This window comes from Pimephales promelas, chromosome 7 (assembly GCF_988280905.1).
Source record: "Pimephales promelas chromosome 7, fPimPro1.hap1.1, whole genome shotgun sequence".
Classification (NCBI taxonomy): Eukaryota; Metazoa; Chordata; class Actinopteri; order Cypriniformes; family Leuciscidae; genus Pimephales; species Pimephales promelas.
This window is the reverse complement of record NC_142775.1, coordinates 587,671-606,772: the sequence shown is the minus strand read 5'-3', so window position 1 is coordinate 606,772 and position 19,102 is coordinate 587,671. Positions and strand designations below refer to the sequence as shown.

The 19,102-nt window shown below is 42.1% G+C and overlaps 1 protein-coding gene across 1 annotated transcript; it reads right to left on the bottom strand.

The window, feature by feature from the left end:
- Window positions 1-1,676: 1,676 nt before the first annotated feature.
- LOC148978153 (uncharacterized) lies at window positions 1,677-2,788 on the bottom strand. Its single transcript, XM_089133542.1, has 2 exons — window positions 2,126-2,788; window positions 1,677-1,784 (listed from the first exon to the last, which is right to left on the bottom strand). Exons 1-2 carry the CDS (start codon window positions 2,786-2,788, stop codon window positions 1,677-1,679), a joined length of 771 nt encoding a protein of 256 aa, XP_088989668.1.
- Window positions 2,789-19,102: the final 16,314 nt, after the last annotated feature.

Here is a 19,102-nt window from a genome sequence, read left to right as displayed (position 1 = left end):
CGTCAAGTGCGTAGACCCAAAGGCTTTATTTTTATAGGCCTTTTTAGTGCTGAAACCCTATTGTTATTGTTAATTTACCCATAATGCAACATGTAAAACTGATCGTGCAGGACGAACCGTAAGTCCTAGAGACTTGAAACTTTGTGGGCTGGTAGTACTCATATCCGCCGACATCGTCACAAAGGCACACCTTGATCGGCCTGACGGGGGTGCTACAGCGGGCAAAAGTACGAAATGGCTCGTAACTCCTCAACCGTCGGGCGTTGGCTCAAGTGTTTTACATCGTTGGAATCCTTGGCTCCAGCCAGACAAGATGCATGCCACGGATTGGCTCGCCCTTCAGGCGCCAATTTCGAGTAAATTGAGTTTTTTTGAAAAACATACTTTTGAGAATTACTTCTAGGTTTTTGACCCGATCTGAACCAAACCACTGCAGAAATGTTCTCTGGAGTCTGACTGTCTATGATCATACAAAAATATCACAATTTCAATTATCAGTTGCTAAGGGGAACAACAATTTTGATGGCACAAGAGCCACTTTTACTAAAACGGTTACAACTTGTGACTTGAATGAGATATTTTCGTTAAACTTGGGACACGTGTTCATGAGCTCATTTTGAGGTCACGTGAAAAAAATCGTGACAATTGGCCACTTGGTGGCGCTATAACAGGAAAAAAATTCATGAAAATGGCCATTACCAGAACCAACCATTAGTCGAATAAAAATTGGCATTCAGTCTGTTTGTCCAGGGTATCTTGATAGTCTATGAGAACATTGGCGTATCTCCAAAAACTCAGTATACGTCATCGGCACAATGCCCTGAAGGGGCCTGAGAATTTTCACTCCTGAATCCTTGCTGAATCCAATGATACCAAACATGCTAGGTTTTGCCTTATAGTTTTTGTAACGGTATCATTTAGAGCTTTAAAACAAAAAAAAAAGTTCTCTTCAAAGGCGTTTATTCGATCAAGACAAAAAAAATGGAAATTTGAAAACAGGCAAATAGCTTTAGTGATTGACATAATGCCCAAATGTAAATACGTTTCTAAGCTTCAAAACAAAATGAGATATTTACAACAAATTTGACATATGTATGGGCACACTTTGAGGACTACTAAAAAAAGTGGTGCAGATCGGGCAAGACAAGATTCTATAACTGTCAAAAAATAAAAAAGGTAAAAATATATTTTCCTAAGCAAATTGGTATTGCTGTAAATGTTCTTTCCTATGTTCTTATTTTATTTGTTAATTTGGATCCCCATTAGCCTTCTCTTCCTGGGGTCCCAACAATCAAATACAAATACTACATTTAATCAAAAACAATAAAAACTTAGGACATGAACCCAACATTCATTCCAAATATCAAAATTAACAATTACCACATATAGTGATCTTAACTGTTCCTTAAAATAGTTTTTTTAAAGTCATTTTCCTCATTAAAAAATGTGTAATATCAATGGTAAATCCTTCCATAGTTTTATTCTTCTATACATTACAGCCCAATGTTGAAACAGGGAACAAAAAAAACATCTCTTTTATGCATGCCTGGTGTTTAAACAGTGACTGACACCCCTGAGAGCCAACAGTAGCAGCATATTCATTAGACCTGCCCACAGTTTGCGCCGGCGCTCCAGTCAGTCAGCATGAACAGATGAGGGAATCAGATGAGAACAGGTCAGACGAGGCCGAGCACACGGAACATTTCTCCAGAAACTCCTTTCACTAAATCATTATCGAACGTGAACCCTGACTGAGTGTACTTGGAAACTTTGGATGCGTCAGGCTGGTGTGTCATTAGAGAGAGAAAATTTCAGAAATTATTATAACCTACTTACAGACTGTGGCCCAACAACTGCTGCCTCTGGTTTTAAAGTCGGAACTGCTTCATGTTTTAGTAACAGTTTCTTGTTGAATCTTGCATTGAATTCTTTGAGATTCTGGAAGCTGTCTTCCGTAAATGCGCAGCACAGAGAGCTAGATTACGATCGTCACTTTCAGGAACATAATCAAACATAAACTGTATCCATTGTTGACGAAGTACAGCGTCCGTGTGAAGCCCGAACACAGAAGACCTGACAGCTGGGTGAACAACACACTCGACGAGCCACAGAAATATGCGCATGCCCTTTTCTGAATATTGCTGTCATTAGTTATAGTTTTAATATTCTCCCAAACGCCAAAGGCTGGGCCTTTGGTTATGGACAGCCCACCAGGAAGGAAGTTAAGAACATCAGGATGAACAGAATAGACAACAGTGCATTCATCTTTGTTGAAGTTGGTCCCTTTGTAGTACTCAACTCCCCACTCTGAGGCTGGCTTGAGGAAGTAGTAGTGGTCTGGCAGGCCCCAGTAATAGAGGCCGTTTCTGCAGTTGGGATGCAGGTCGTATTCTACACCTTCCCAGTCGCGATTCGTGTTTGTTGTACTGCGGTAAGTGCCCTTTTCTTGAAATATGATGTAAAACTTGCCAAAGGCTGACAGGTAGTGGTCTCCACCCTGGCAGTTGGGATGAAGGCTGTAAACTACAGCATCGCTGTCTGTCGTCAGGTTGCTGACTCTGCGGTAGGAATTGCCCTTGATGATGTAAAAGTTGCCATCTTCATAACCAATGTAATGGTCCCCATTTTGGCAGGCAGGGTGCAGACTGAAAATAGAGATATCTGAACCTCTATTGAAATTAGTTGACTCCATATAACAGTTGAGATCAGAGCGGATTATATAATAGTATTTGCCCGCTCCACAGAGGTCAGTGCCTTTTGCTTTGCTCTTGGGAATAATGCAGTTCATCGTGCCTGAACCTGCAACACAGAAGAAACCAAACATTCAATCTCCACACCAGATGAATGCAGTTATTATAGTCCTTCTATAGATTGAGCTCACTGATTACTAAAACAGCTTTAAATAGGAGGGAGGAAAATTAAATCCAAATGATCATCTTACCCTGAACTTTTATTTCAATGAAAATTCTGAAAATATTTTTTTTATATAAAATTTATCTCTAATAAATAAAGTGTTACTAATGTGTGTCCAAACCAGAGGTCGTGTTAACTGAATTTTCTTTCATTGACAGAATTTGTTTGGCAGTGACGGAAATATCTGAACGCTGTCTGTCATTTTGATCACACTTAGAGAGCCTAAAATCTTCGAGTATTATTAAAACAAGCCAATGTAATTGGCGTGCGTGAAATGCATTACACACTCTGCACTCCGTCTCCGTTCCCTCCTTCAGGGAACGAGGGCTACATGCGTAACAGAGACGTTCCCTTTCAGTTGCTTACGTTCGATGTGTCGACTAACTGGGATCCCAATTAAAACGCCATTTAGTGCTGCCAACTTCCAGTGCCTAGACAAAAGCCTCCAGATCCCCCCGCAATTAAGGCGGGGAAGGGACAGGGCTTAGGCCAGGTAAGTCACTGTTGTTCCTACAGGACCACTGGGAAAGCAATCCCTGAACATGGAAGGAAGGGACGCTAGTGCGGAAGCCACATCTTGCCCGAAGGGAGGTAACTTAGAGAATACACATATGAACTGAACTGAGGTCCTATGGTTTGCGTTCTGTGCACGTAAAACTGCAATGAAGCAGACGGACAGAGAATGCCAGGGCTGTGTCTGCCTCCTCCAGGTAGCGCTTGCAGGCTCACCACCTGGTCCCTTTAAGGGAGAGGTAGGAACCTTTGGCACATATCCAGGCTGGGGTCTCAGCTCGTGAGAGATAACCGGCCTGAATTTCAGGCACAAGTCATTGACTGAAAGCAAGCAAGTCCCTACCCTCAAGTAGAACTGTTTAAAAACAGAATTTTAACTCACTGCCTGCAGTGGCTCAGGAGCGGTCTCTGTATTGTCACCGGAGATAGGCCCAAGAGGATAAGAGGAGCGCAGGGATGACCTTTGCTCCCTGAGGAACCTGACGATCAGTACGTGCTTCCCATATTTCTGCATTTGATGTTTGTATCCATCATGCCCCATCCCTGAAATGTATTCAGTGGAAGTCAGGAAGGCTGTCGAGGGAACTACATCTGGTTAGGCCAAAAAGGGGTAACTATCAAGACCTGTTCCACTCCTGACTTAGCACAGTAGGTGCAAGCGACATGCACGCGCAAGACAGAAGCACTGCTCAACACTAGATGTGATAATTCACTGAGCTACAGGAGCATTTCTGCTCAACACCTGAGTGTGATGAAATTCACTGAACTTGAGCAGTGATTACGAATAGCATTGCCGCTTTCTTAGAAGGCTCACTAGAGAACGCATTTCTGCGGGAGCCAGCTGAGAGCCAGTGTCTATCCAAGGGATGTCCACTCAGACAGAAACACAACTGGCAGAGGGACAAGTCTGGAGGAGCAACATATGTAACTGTGCGACCCCGAAGTGGTCCCTGCCCAGCTGGACCACCAGGGATTGGAGTCTCCACTCTCCCTGGCCATAGCTGTCGTGAGGCTGGAAGAATTTTATAGTGGAATGAAGCGACCTCAGAAGCTTCTGACTCTAAGGAGGTGGTGACAGGCGAGTTGTGACATGCAAGGGAAGCTTAGCGCAACAGTCGCAATGTTGTCTATTTACACCAGGACCAGCTTGCTGAGCATCGGTGGCTAAAACTGCCAACTCGAGGCAACGAATACCAATGCAGTCGGAGGTCGCCCAGGCCTCCGTTAAAGCATGCCCGTTGTACATGGCCCCTCATTCGGTGTTAGTGGACCTGAAGGTCTGAACACGGGCTGAGAGTTTGGCAGCAGGCCGGGGTGATCTTTTATCAGACAGGGCGTGCCGCTCTGCCACGGTCACCTCGGGACTCGATCATAAAACTAGTGCTGAAGCAGTCTTCATATGGACCAAGCCAAGCGGCTGCGACTGCCATATGCTCCTGGAGCCTCTGAAATTTTCAGTGGGCCCCTTTCTCACTTCTAGCACTAGCCTAACACACTGAAAAAGCCTAAGAACTGAAAAAGAGATACTCAGCCGTGGGCAAGATTACTCAGTCCCAGTTGACCTGAAGACCCAACTGGCTATGGAGCACTCGAAGGGTAGGACTCGAAGGGTAGTACTGATACCCTCAACGCCAGAACACAGAATGGTCTGTGGAGCAGAAGGATAGAGATCTGAAGTACTGTCCTTCAGGTCGAACGCTGCAGGCCAACCTTGGGGATGGCACATTTGAAAATGTAATTCTGTGTAGTAATTGAATGGAGGCTTTTGAAAAAGGGTCCGTTTCAATTGACACAGGTCCAAGATGGCCATAACCCACCACATATCTAGGGTACAATGAAGTACAGGTTTAAAGAAACCGGTTTTCATATCAACTGGAGGAGAGGCTACCTTGCGTCTTTTGCCAGTAGGACTGCGACATGCGCACACAGGACAGGAGCCGTGCTCAACACGTAGGTGTGATAGATATCACTAATCTTAGGAGCATCTCAGCTTAACACATAGGTATGATGAATATCACTTAGTCAGGGCAAAGCCAAGCTAAATGAATCGCAAGCCGAGTCTGCTGGTAGTTTCGGGGCCAGCTGGAGTGGTAGCATCTTAAGGCATACACACACTGTGTCAGGGAACCACAGACATAACCAAGGTGGGGGAGCGAGGTGGAGGACAGGGACCCGGCTCGGAAGGCCCGGAAGCTGCCCGAAGCAGGGTCTGAGTGTGGTGTACGACACTTACCAGTCTATAATACTGGTAAGACGTAATATTTTGTTTTCACTCCGAGCTGTTAACGTTACCCGAATCTGCAGCCTCTGATTTAAATATCCACACCGGATGGTCAAATTACAATTATTCTGTTGTTACGCGTGATTATAAATGGATGATGATCGTCTTCAACAGCGGACTCTGCGACGGTAGATGCGTGCATTTCTAGGGTAACATTATACACTGATGAATGAGAATCCTCTGGGCTTCTGCGGTCAAAAATGAACGATTTGAAATGTTACATTTTTTTTGCTTCATCTGAGGGGGATGCAACTTGGTGACTTTTGTTGTATTACCTATGTGAACACACACAAAAAATCAAGGAGATGATTCTGATTTGTTAAAGGGTCGTAAAAAAATAGTCACCTAGCTTTCTCCCGGTCAAAAATGACCGACATAGGAAATGAATGGGAAATACGAAAAAATAGGAAAACTCTTGGTGGTACAAGCTACAGATCAGCCACTGTGCAGAAGAAAAGTGCAGCAATGAAGGGGTGACACTCTAAAACATCAAGAGTGCAAATAAGACACACACACACACACACACACACAAAGATAAACTGGCAAGACTGCAACAGCAAATGTTTTAGAATATGCTAAATTAAATAAATAAATAAAAAACCTCATAATGCACGCCCGCACACACACACACAAAGAGAGAGAGAGAGAGAGAGAGAGATAAACTGTGTGCATTGTGTTCCCTTTCTAACCAAATGTAATTGTTTGATTGTAATCAATGCAAAACTTGATACTTATCTAAAAAAAATAAAAGGCAGTGTTTTAGAAAAATCTAAATAAAAAAAATGAATAAGATAGAGAAAGCATGTCTAAAACAACAATAGGAATAAATAAAAAAAGCCTTTCTATGTATTTATATAGGAAGCTACAGGCAGCCTACAGACTGTAAAGGACATTACACACATTTATTTAGTTTTAAAGCCACTGGATGGCGCTCTTCTCACTGGAATTATTTATTTATGTATTTATTTTTTGCCTGCAGCCTGGACTATATTTTGATGTGAAATGTTGCATTTATGGAAAAAAAAAATACTTTTTATAATAATAATAATAATAATAATATATATATATATATATATATTAATTCTACAAATTTTTAAAAATTCTAAATAATACTAAAAAAATGTTATTGAACAAAATAAATTTGATTGGTTTTCCTGGGAAAAAAAAAAACAATAAAAACAAAGTTACATTTTAAGGCTTTGTTTTTTATTAACCGAGAGGAAGCTAAGTGTTAGCCATATATGAAGAAGCCCAGAGGGTTAAATGAACACACACACACACACATACACACACACACACACACACACACACACACACACACACACACACACACACACACACACACACACACAGTGAGAGAGAGAGAGAGAGAGAGAGAGAGAGAGAGAGAGGGAGAAACTGTGTGCATTGTGTTCCCTTTCTAACCAAATGTAATTGTTTGATTGTAATCAATGCAAAACTTGATACTTATCTAAAAAAATTAAAAGGCAGTGTTTTAGAAAAATCTAAATAAAAAAATGAATAAGATAGAGAAAGCATGTCTAAAACAACAATAGGAAAAAATAAAAAAAGCCTTTCTATGTATTTATATAGGAAGCTACAGGCAGCCTACAGACTGTAAAGGACATTACACACATTTATTTAGTTTTAAAGCCACTGGATGGCGCTCTTCTCACTGGAATTATTTATTTATGTATTTATTTTTTGCCTGCAGCCTGGACTATATTTTGATGTGAAATGTTGCATTTATGGAAAAAAAAAATACTTTTTATAATAATTATATATATATATATATATACATATATATATATATATATATATATATATATATATATATATATATATATATATTAATTCTACACATTTTTAAAAATTCTAAATAATAATAAAAAAATGTTATTGAACAAAATAAATTTGATTGGTTTTCCTGGGAAAAAACAAAAAACAAAAAAAACAAAGTTACATTTTAAGGCTTTGTTTTGTAAGCCAGGAGTTGAAACCAGTTGCAGTTCTTTTCAGGGATAGTACAACAAATAGAGTTAGTAATTTCATTCATCCAGTTGTCATAAGCAGTATCAGGATTGTTGCAGTCATAGACACCTTTCCATGTTTTAGCCTGTACATTTTTGCTCAATAGTTTCAAGTTTCTCTCATTTTGCTGAAACATGAGGATTGGTTTTAAAAGCAGACTATAGCATTTTAGAAAGTACATAGAAATAACACTGACATTATTATAGTTTTACTATTCAGCCGACGACATGGAATTTTTGGAATTTTGTAAATGTTGAAAAATCCATGATAAACATCTAACATTTAAATAGGGATATATAAAATATTTAAATTGAAATATTTATTCAATATTTATATAGTCATTTAAATAGTCCTTTTCTAAGCTGTATATTAATTACTAGTCAGCATATTTAAAATAGCTGTATCTGAAAATACTACAGAATTCAGGTGTTGAAATGAAGTCAGGGCCCCAGACTAACTGAGAAGCGCTGTGGCCCCTGACTGAAAATCTCAGGAGCGCGAGCATTTAGGGGCACACCTCAGAGCAACACTAAGTAGGATTTCTTTACCTTCACATAATGTTTCCAAAATCGTTTCAGTGGTTCATCAAGTCGTAACATGGTGAAATGCACTTATCGCACCACTTTGTGGTCCTTTATCTGGTATAACCACGCTATGTAAGACTGCCAGATCGGGTCGCGTTTCTAGTTCTAATGAGGACAATTCCGCTTCCAACCTGTAGGGGGACCACAGAGGAAAAGTTCCTTGGTGTTGCTTTAAACCTGCTTGCAGTGCAATTATTCAAATTTCCTCCAAAATAACTGCAATACTGACAAATTCTTTAATAATAAACAGACTTAATGTTCAAGTATTACAATGTGCAGTTTTATTTTGAGTCCACAGGCTCCAGACTAACATTTGAGGGCAGCATCACCGAGACACTGAGCTCTACATCACAGATCTGGGGCTGACAATAAAGCACTGAGCTTCATTTAGGTGTAGATGAAATTAACTTTAACTATCATGCATAATGTCTTAATATTAAGTAATATTAATTAAGCCAATAAGCATCCTACTCTTTACAATTGTATTTTAATTAATTTTCCTACATCTTAAAATGTTTAGTTTTAGGACAATCTTTGAAGGATGAACAAAAAATGTGTGTATATATATATATATATATATATATATATATATATATATTATAGTTTTGAAGTGTTTGACTATTTTTGTCACAATCCCAAAGTTATGGCTAGAGTTTCTACAGTACATTATTCTAAATCCATGGTGAATTTTTCTGATTTGTGGTTTGTCGCAGTCTGGAGCCGTGGAGCTGTGAGTCCACAAGTGTTCAGTGTTAGAAACACACTCACCTGTAGCCGGAGTCAGAAGAGCAGTCTGAGAGATGTGATGTGAGAGATTACTGCCTTGTATAAAGCTCTTCAGAAAGCAAGACAGACAGACACACACACACACACACACACACACTCTTAGCTGTCCATCGCATTCGATGATGACACTTGCTCCAGGGGTGGGGGTAGGAGGGGGGTTGGGTTCAGCGACCTTGCCGCTGGTGCCACTTCTCGTGGGCATTGAGTCCGATCCTTGAGCCGCACACTCGTCCGCAGATGGAGCAAGGGAAACCAGATGCCAGGGGGGTGCCAGCCACCCACTGATGTCTCTTGATGCGCCTCTCGGATCGTCGGTCTTGGTTGGTTTGGTGTATTTGTGAGACTGCAGAGGCACAGGTGACCTGCCAAGCAGATCTGTCGAGTGCCAAAGATTCAAGCTGCGTAAGGGGGATGTTCGCTCGCTTTAGGATGTCCCTGGTGTAGTCCTTATAGCGCCGCTTTTGCCCTCCAGCAGTCCGCTTTGCACCCATTAGTTGACCATAGAGGACCTGGCGGGGCAAGCGATGTTCAGGCATACGTATGGTGTGCCCGATCCAGCGCAGATGTTTTTTGGCCACAGCTGCTTCCATACAGATCGAGTTAGTGTTACTTAGGATGACTGTATGGGGGATTCGATCTTCCCAGGACAAGCTGAGAATCTTCTGCAGGCAACGGATATGGAATGCCTCTAAGGTGGTGATGTGCTGGCGGTATGGGGCCCATGACTCTGCCCCGTAAAGCAGAGTGGTAAGACACACCGCATTGTAAACTGCAACCTTGGTACTAATCTTCAGGTTACGGTTTTCAAAAACCCTGCTGCGTAGGCGTCCAAAAGATGATGAGGCTTTATTTATCCGGGTGTGTATTTCTACATCAAGGGAGCAGCATGAGGACAGAGTGGAACCAAGGTAGGTGAAGTGGTCCACTGTTTTAAGTGGAACACCATTTATGTGAAAACTGGGGGATGTGGAAGCGGGGGTGGTGAGATGGAACATGACCTCGGTTTTTTGGGTGTTGACCTGTAGGCCAAAGGATTGGTACAGACTAGATATTGTGTTAAGGGCATTCTGCATAGAGTCCGGGCTGTGAGCTAAGACAGCACAGTCATCAGCATACTGAAGCTCACAGATTTTGCGTGTTGTTGTCTTTGTACGGGCCTGGAGCCGACGGATGTTGAAAAGGCTTCCGTCAAGTCTGTATTCCATATGGACACCGTCTTCATGTCCCATTACACGGTGGAAGAGGCAGGTGATGGCAGAGAGGAGAATATTAAAGAGCACTGGAGCCAAGACACAGCCTTGCTTCACCCCAACATTTACCTCGAAAGAATCTGATTGGAGTTCTCCCATAAGGACTCTGGCTTGCATCCCATCATGTAGCTGCTTTAGGATGGTGAGAAACTTGGGTGGAACCCCAAGTTTGGAGAGGTGTTTCCAGAGCAGTTCACGGTTGATGGTATCAAAAGCTTTGCTGAGGTCGATGAAGGCGACGTAAAGGTCTTTGTGCTGTTCTCGGCTCTTTTCCATCAGCTGCCTCAAGACAAAAACCATGTCTGTTGTGGATCTGGTTTTCCGGAAGCCACACTGGGTTTCCGGAAGCACCGTTTCCGAGATGTGCTCAACCAATCTGCTGAGCATGATCTTGGCCAGGACTTTCCCTGCAATGGATAGAAGAGATATCCCGCGGCTGTTGCCGCAGACTGCTCGGTCTCCTTTCTGTTTGAAAATGACCACAATGTTAGCATCCTTCCAGTCTTGTGGGAGGGTCCCATGTTCCCAGATGTTTTGGATCAGGAGGTGCAAGCGACGCGTGAGGATGTATCCCCCGTGTTTGAAAACCTCTGCAGGGATTCCATCGGGTCCAGGGCTTTTGTTGTTCTTCAGCCCTGCAATGGCTTGTCGGAGTTCTGAGTAGAGTGGTGGGGTGTCCAGGTGTATGGTGGGTGGCAGGTCTGGAAGATTATCCAGAATATGTAGGTCAACAGGGTTGATGTGGTTGAGGAGATTTTCAAAATGATTTGCCCAACGGGCAATGATCTCGTGGCGGTCCTTGAAGAGCTTGGTGCCATCAGCTGATCGGACTGGGGCAACTGCCCGCTTCCTGGGGCCGTACAGTGCTTTGATGGCATCATAAAAGCCTTGAATATTATTGCAATCTGCCAGGTTCTGGATTTCTTGTGCCTTTTGTACCCACCAGGTGTCCTCCATAGATCTGAGGGCTCGCTGGGTTGCTGTTCTTGCAGCATTGAAGGTGGCTTTAAGGGTGGGAGATCCGGGGCAGGACAGGAGAGCTTTGTGGGCCTCATGCTTAGTTTTTAGGAGTGATTGTATCTCAGCTGAGTTACAGTCAAACCAGTCCTGATGGTGTTTCCTTGATTGGCCTAGTGCCTCTGAGGCTGCGCTGTGAATAGCCTGGCACATAGCTGGCCAGTCGGTTGATTCCTCAGGGATCTTGTTGAGGTTTTCAGCAAGGAGCCGTCGGAGGTTGTCTTTGGTGGTGAGGCTATTCAGCGCTGTGCAGTTGAGTTTCTTGTTAGGAGCTGTCCTTGGGCCACGGGGGTGAATGCTCATGAGTAGTTTGGATCTGACCATGCGGTGGTCAGTCCAGCACTCAGCTCCGCTCATAACATGGGTGATGAGGACATCCTGTCTGTCCTTTTGACGGACAATCACATAGTCAAGAAGATGCCAGTGTTTTGAGCGGGGATGCTGCCAGGTGGTCTTAAGCCTGTTCTTCATCTGGAAGATGGTGTTAGTAATGACTAGCTGGTGCTCCGCACAGAGGGAGAGGAGTCTGAGCCCGTTGTGGTTCATTTTTCCCACACCATGCTGGGCAATGACTTTGCTCCATACCAGGTGCTCCGTGCCCACTCTAGCATTGAAATCTCCCATGAGTATGAGCTTGTCTGTAGCCGGTATTTTCTGTAAGATGGCATCAAGAGCTCTGTAGAAATCCTCTTTGACGTTGTGCTCGGCATCAAGTGTTGGAGCATATGCACTGATGAGAGTGGCGAAGCGTTCCTTTGCCAGGGGAATGCGCCATGTCATCAGTCTTTCATTGATGCCGATGGGGGATTCCGGAATGCACTGCAGCAGTTTAGACTTTACAGCAAAGCCAACTCCATGGTTACGGCGAGTGCCTTCGGGGACCCCCTTCCAGAAGAAGGTATACCCAGCACCAACCTCTGTCAGGGAGTCCTCCCCATGTAGTCTGGTCTCACTGAGCGCTGCTATGTCGATGTTATATCTTGCGAGCTCCAGGGCCACCAGTGCTGTCCTGCGATGGGGCCTATCAGGAGTTTCGGTCAGGTCCAGCAGTGAGCGAACGTTCCACGAAGCAATGCTTAACTTTTTTTTCACTTTGAGTTTTCGACCGCAAAGGGGGATGCTCCGACGGTTGCGGCTTACCGTCCGGAGTATGAGGAGCAGACAATTTTTGGACCACCTTTTCCAGGTCCTTCCCCATTCCAGGGGTGAGCAGTGTGGAGCTGCTCAGTCACAGTGGAAGCTGCCGAAAAGACGCACTGCTCCATCCTGCAGTCCTAACGACCATCACTCCATTGCCGCCTGTGTGCATGGTTTGGTTAGACACTCCCAGCCACATCCTTGGCCTGTGTCCACCACCATTCCACATCGCCACAGGACTTTGGGGGGGGGGGGGCAAGAAGCTTGCGCATAGGTGAGGATTAAGGTGAGGGTGTGGGTGCGCAGACCTCACTCCCACCATCTTCACTCCTGCCAGATGACTTCCAGTGGCACGAGAGAACCCATGACGACCTTTGACTGGCAGGAGTTGCAGGGGGCTGCCGGTGATCCGGTCATTTGGACTCCGCCTTTGCCTGTCCCCAGGTGCAGGTTTGTCATCGGGGTTTGCTCCCCTAGCCACTACACCCTCCTGGGTTAACCCACGTGGCCTGGGTTTGCCTTCTTCCGCCTTTCCAGCCGTTGTGGTGGTTCTCACATCACCATCTTCCGCCTGCGCCGTCGTTGAGGTCTTCACTGTTTACCCATAGCTGGGGCTATTTGCCCATAACTGGGGCAGTGGTTAACGGGAATCAGGGCATTTCCATACACCGATGGGCCTGCATGCCGCGTCTCTGGGGCCCACTGCTGCTCCGAGATCCCGTACAACTTAGCCTGGAACCTCAAAGGGACCAGTTACCATGTGTGCCGCGAGGAGGCGTGTACGAGATCTTGGCAGTGGAGAGGCTATGTACCGGCTGAGGAGGCTTACACACTCGGCTCCTCTTTTCACCCCTGAAAACAGAGGGCTATCCGGTGGCAGTAGCTGAAAGCAGAAAGGCAAGCAGAGGCAGCATGCAGCATGCACTAACTACAAGCATTCCTACTCCAACACTGCTGCACTGACGCATCACACGCCCTGTGTGTATTCACACACACACACAACACACACACACACACACACACACACACACAACACACACACACACACACACACACACACACACACACACACACACACACACAAGCCTCAACAGACCCGTCAGTGACCCGCTTCATTGATGTGACAGGTGTTTGGCTCTGTTCCGGTTTTCTCTATATAAACATTTCTCTACAATATGCAAAGTTCACACTATAGATAAGATAAGAGTGAAATGTAAGCAGCTTTCCAGCACTTTGCACAGTGGTAAAAACTTGAAATAAGATTAAAAAGGTAAAAGATGTGATGTTAAACTAAAGTCAGTTTGCTGTTAAATCATCGAGGGTCAGCAGAGACACTGCTCTGATTCAGTCCATCAACTTTTCCCTTTTTTTAATCATGGCAATGTTAAAAAAGGTGCAGAGTACAACTTTCAACTGAGGTTTTATTTGTAGGCTCACCCCTCCTGATCATTTAGGTTCCTTGTCCCTATAGATTAAAGATCATGTAAAAAGTTTAGGGGTAATCAAGGACTCTTATTAATGGACTAAATTTAATAAACAGATTGGTGACATTGTTAAAGGTAGTTTTTTAACCTAATATCAATTGCTAAAGTAAAGCACTTTCTATCCAGTTGGGATTTGGAAATTGTAGTTCACTCATTTATTTCGGGGAGGACTCCGCTGTACACCAATTACAGTACAGTAATACAGTTTCAATTTCTTCCATTCCTCCTTGGCTATTCCCTTTACCAAATGTTGACCTTAATATACAGGAGGAATCGAATGTGAATTTAGTATAACTTCTAACATGGTTTCTAGTCCAGCTTTATTTTAAGAACCATTTTCCAGAATCAGAGTTTTTATTTACAAATGGATGGATATTATCAATGAGATATTCAGTAAGATGTATATGAAAGTTTTGGATATCTCTCCACATTTCATTTGAGTTTCTGCTCATGTTGGTGTGGAAGGGAATGAGAATAATACATTTTACTGTAATTTCCTGTAGCTGGTTAATTCAGTGAGACTAAGTGGTAAGGTTTTGAGATGATAACGTCTGTGTGAAGCTGGCTCGTCGCTGGTTTTATGGGTGTTTGGTTTTAACTCACGCTCGCCATGAAAGTGTCAATGAATGCCATTAGGAACAGACATTTTGGCGCTCACTGTTGAATTACTAGATGCGAGTCAAATGTTAAAAGCTTTCCCCCAAACTCAGAGTGGTTACGTCATGTGAGACTGTCCAGATCAGTGTTGTGCTATTCTTTTAGTACATTGAACATGTTTTTCTTGTAGTGTCTTTTGTTTAGAATTTTTAGACTGTTGTCCTTTAATAAAAATAATCTATTTATTCGGCCACGCCTCTTGTGCTATTAAGTGAAAAATCTGTGCAGCCTATTTATTGGGTTGGTATTCCTGGGTTGAGAATTCCCGGGTGGCGTAGTCATTACACTGGATATTTAGGAATTCCCCTTCTCGCCACACTTACATTGGCTTCCAGTTAAATTCAGGATTGATTTTTAAGTTCTCTTGTTTGTCTTCAAGGCCCTACCGTTTTCTTTAGCTTTTGAATAAGTTATGTTTGTTTTGATGTATGATTTTAATGTTATTATTTTTGTAAAGCACTTCGGGGTAACTTCTGTTGTTTGAAAATGTGCTATATAAATAAACTTCCTTGCTTGCTTGCTTACTTCAGATGCGTTACACTAAGGGCGTTCCCCAGAGTGTTGTAGTCGACGCAGTTCGAGTTCCCTCGATTTCTGTGATGATTTTAACATTATCGTGCGTTATCGTGTGGTGTAAAATACACCACAAACACAATAAAATGATCATCAAAGTATTAAATTCCTGTGCAGTGATCCAAATCTGCGGGAGAATGTGTACCCATACAAAAAAACATATTCAGGGCCAGCGCAGGACCAGTCGGTCAGTCACTACAACGTAGGTCATGACTGACCAATAGGAAACTCACAAGAGATCTACTTCAAGTGAAACTAAAACAAGCCAACACACAGTGGTGTGCAATCATTTGCAGCAGCCGTGCAGCGTGGGTATTTCAGAAGCAGCTGGAGCGATTGCACACCCGATTTTTGCTTCGGAGCCAACTTAAACTCATATATTCACCATACTCAGTAAATAATGATCTTCCATTCTACTTCTTTGTCCTCCACTGTTTCATTTTTTTATGTTACATGCTTTCTTTATCAAAGTGTATGTTTTCTTTGATTAAATAACTTCTATGTTAATTATTTCTAGTTATTGGTCGTCAAATCTTACCCTGCGCATACGATTCTTTTGAGCATCATATTTCACTCTTATCTAATCTAAAGAGTGAACTTTGCATTTAGTGGAGTAATTTTCATTAATAGAGAAAGGAACAAAGATAAACACCTTTCACATCAATGAAGTTTTTCATTGACTGGTCAACTTTGAGACTTTGGAAAACAGTCACGACAAGTCAAACCACGAACGTCGTGCTGAGTGAGCTGAACGTATGAAGTTATGAACTGTATGAACAGCGTTCTGGGATCGACTCATCGAGACTATTTTCTAAGATGGCCCCTGTCTGTATACGCGAAGTGAACTGTCTTCATAAAGTATCTTCTTATTAAGCGGTCTGTACACTTACAAAGTTCTCAATGCTTCGTTTTGCATGTATGGAGCCTCATTATGTTACTGTGTTAGTGTGGGGCTATTTTGAGCCTTGTTAGTGGTATAAACTAGCAATTTATTTTTACTTATTAAATTCCCCCAGTACTAGCATTATACGCTAAACAGTTTTTAGAGATAAAACTCCTTTACATTCGATTATCATGAAAACAAATCTCAGAGAACGGTTGACTATGCACCGATGATTTATTAGACCAAAGGTTCATTTTGCGCCAAAGTTCTCCTTTAACTTGATAGTTTTGGATTCATCCATTTCAGCAATTCTTCATATTTCTTCATTTTCTGTTGAAACTAACAAATTTGACTCTGCTTTAAATAGGTACCAAGTAACCCTAACCCTAAGCTCAATAGCAGAAGTGAGCTCCAAAATCGGTTAAAACACTGAGGCTGGATTTGGCGAGTATTACAACAGTATTACTAATTCAAAACTTTTGAAATCACATGCTGTCATCATCAGAGGTATGAGATAGAAATGTTTTTATATTTTTGTCCAAGGATCCGAGATTGTGTGAAGATTTCCAAATCTTTTTTTAAATAGCTTATGAGCAACAACAAACAAGTTAGAAAAATTGAAATTGTGCAATGAATGAGAAATGGTATATATATATATATATATATATATATATATATATAGATATAAAAATGGATTCTCTATATGATTTTTTTTTTAAGGTTCTCTGAGCGATCCTGGGTGTTGACGTTGAATATTTTCAAACAAATCGGAGGCTAGCTAGACCCTCCCTCCTCCGCATCTCATCTCCTCCCCCTCCCTTCCGTGCTTCCTGAAATAATTGTGAACGTGCATAATTCTAGCTAATTATATCCTTGTGTGGGTTTGGCGAACATAAGCGTCAATTTAGAAGGAAAAAAACAATTTAACGCTACCCACCTGTCCAGCAAAAACAGAGCAACCTGACGTCGGACTGGAAGCCCTTCTGCCGCCGGAGTTCAAAAGCTTTGCTACCGATGTAAATTCGGAACTTCGCACGCTCTTTATCCGACTCCTTCTTCTTTTTAATTTGTTCTTCAGAACGACGTCTCTTTGGTCGTGTGTCGGTCATTTTTCAAACTTCCCTCTGATGCTTCTCTCTCCTTCATGTGCACGCGCACTAACCCCCCAGACCCACCCTCAAATACTTCTGGCCAGTGATTGGCTGGAACACTGTTTGTTAGGTTTCGTGGTCCGGGTGAGACATCATTGTTTTTGTTGCCGTTTGTGGAGCCTGTGGTGTCTACAGAGACCGCGTTTTTTTACAGTGTGTTTAGGGGACAGGCAGCTAGCCGATAGTGAGGAGACGTTTGATGTATGTGACAAAAAATGTTTTGGCCCCACATCGCTTAGAGAACCTTTAACTAAAGTTAGTCAGTGTGCTGTGATTGTATGGTTAAATCATCAACGGTCAGCAGAGACACTGCTCTGATTCGGTCCATGAACTTTTTCGTCCATTCCTTTTCCCTTTTTTAACATGGCAAGGAACACAAAGCAAGAACATTTGTTGTATTTTAAAATACTATGTTGAATATTTTGAATGAATCTGTATATACACAAATCTGATATAAAACATAATAAAACACTTTGTTTTCATATTGTATAAATATGAAAAAAATACTAAAGACACAGATTAAAGGTGAGTCAAATATCAATTTACTATTTTTTCTTTTGCTGAATTATGAATAATATTTCTCCTGCACTTCTGAGAGACGTGTCTATGGAAACATGATAATACATGACGTTTTCATTAAACTGAAATACCATTCCTGTCCCGTCCGAACATGCTGACAGGAGAGACTTCTCCCCTTTGCTCCTGTTAAAACTTCATTCTCACTCACAATTTCTCATTAAAAAACAATATGAAACACCCAACAGCCAGATAAAAGTGCATTTACTAGAATGTTTTTGTTGAGGATCATATTTGACATCAGTATTGTAAGGGGGAAAACACACCTTCATTTTATTCAGAAGCCCAAACTGAGAAAAAAGAAGAAAAAGTTTGGTTCAGATATTTACATGGCCAAGAAGCAAGACGAAATTATGATAGCTTTTGTGATGAGATCTTTATAACAACATAGCAGATATTTGAATGAATTCATATAGTAAATATCAGGTGATTTTCCAAAACATTTAGACTTCCAAAACACTTTCTCGTTCGTCATCTGCAGATTCAATAACGGAGTTCTCAGATTCAGTGCTGTTGTGGGATGAGATGGGACATAACAATTACATATATTTTATTACATATTTATTACATAATTACATCGAGCCACTGAAAACACAGTGGATGTATTGAATTTTGGAAGTTTAAGTGTCGGCTTTCCTTCGTAAATAAGTTTATGTTTGAGCGAATCATTTTCTGACTGACTGTTTTGTGAACGAGGGTCAATTGAAAGCAGGTCTTGCTTCAAAGTTAATCCTTAACTGTGGATCGTCATCTACTGTTTGCGATCCACCGTCACCTCCAGTAACAGTAAGTGTGTTTTATGATTTTTGAGCAAATAGTCATTTCAGTCGATGTCAGCCAATTCAACAACAAAGGCGTCTACAGTTGTTGTCGTCGGAGGATGTCTGTGTTTATAATTTAAACATTGTTTGTATAGTGTGTAACCACACGTATATATATGTATATATATATATATATATATATATAAAGATACTGTATTAAAACTGCATATATGTTCTTGTTCTGCAAGTTAGCCATCTTCTCACATTTGCCACAGAAGCACCTGTATGACAGTAATGTAAAAATGATTTAACAGGTCCCTCGCATAAATGTAATTTCGCTTGTACGTAGCAAACTTTATCACAGTATGTGTTTGTAGTTTCAAAAAATTGCGCCAACGTTAGTGTTTGTGTGTGTATGTGTGTGTGTGTTGCACATCCATAATTTCAAAGGGGACGCGATTACAACTCTATAAGTACATAAATGTATCAAATAACCATACCGAGA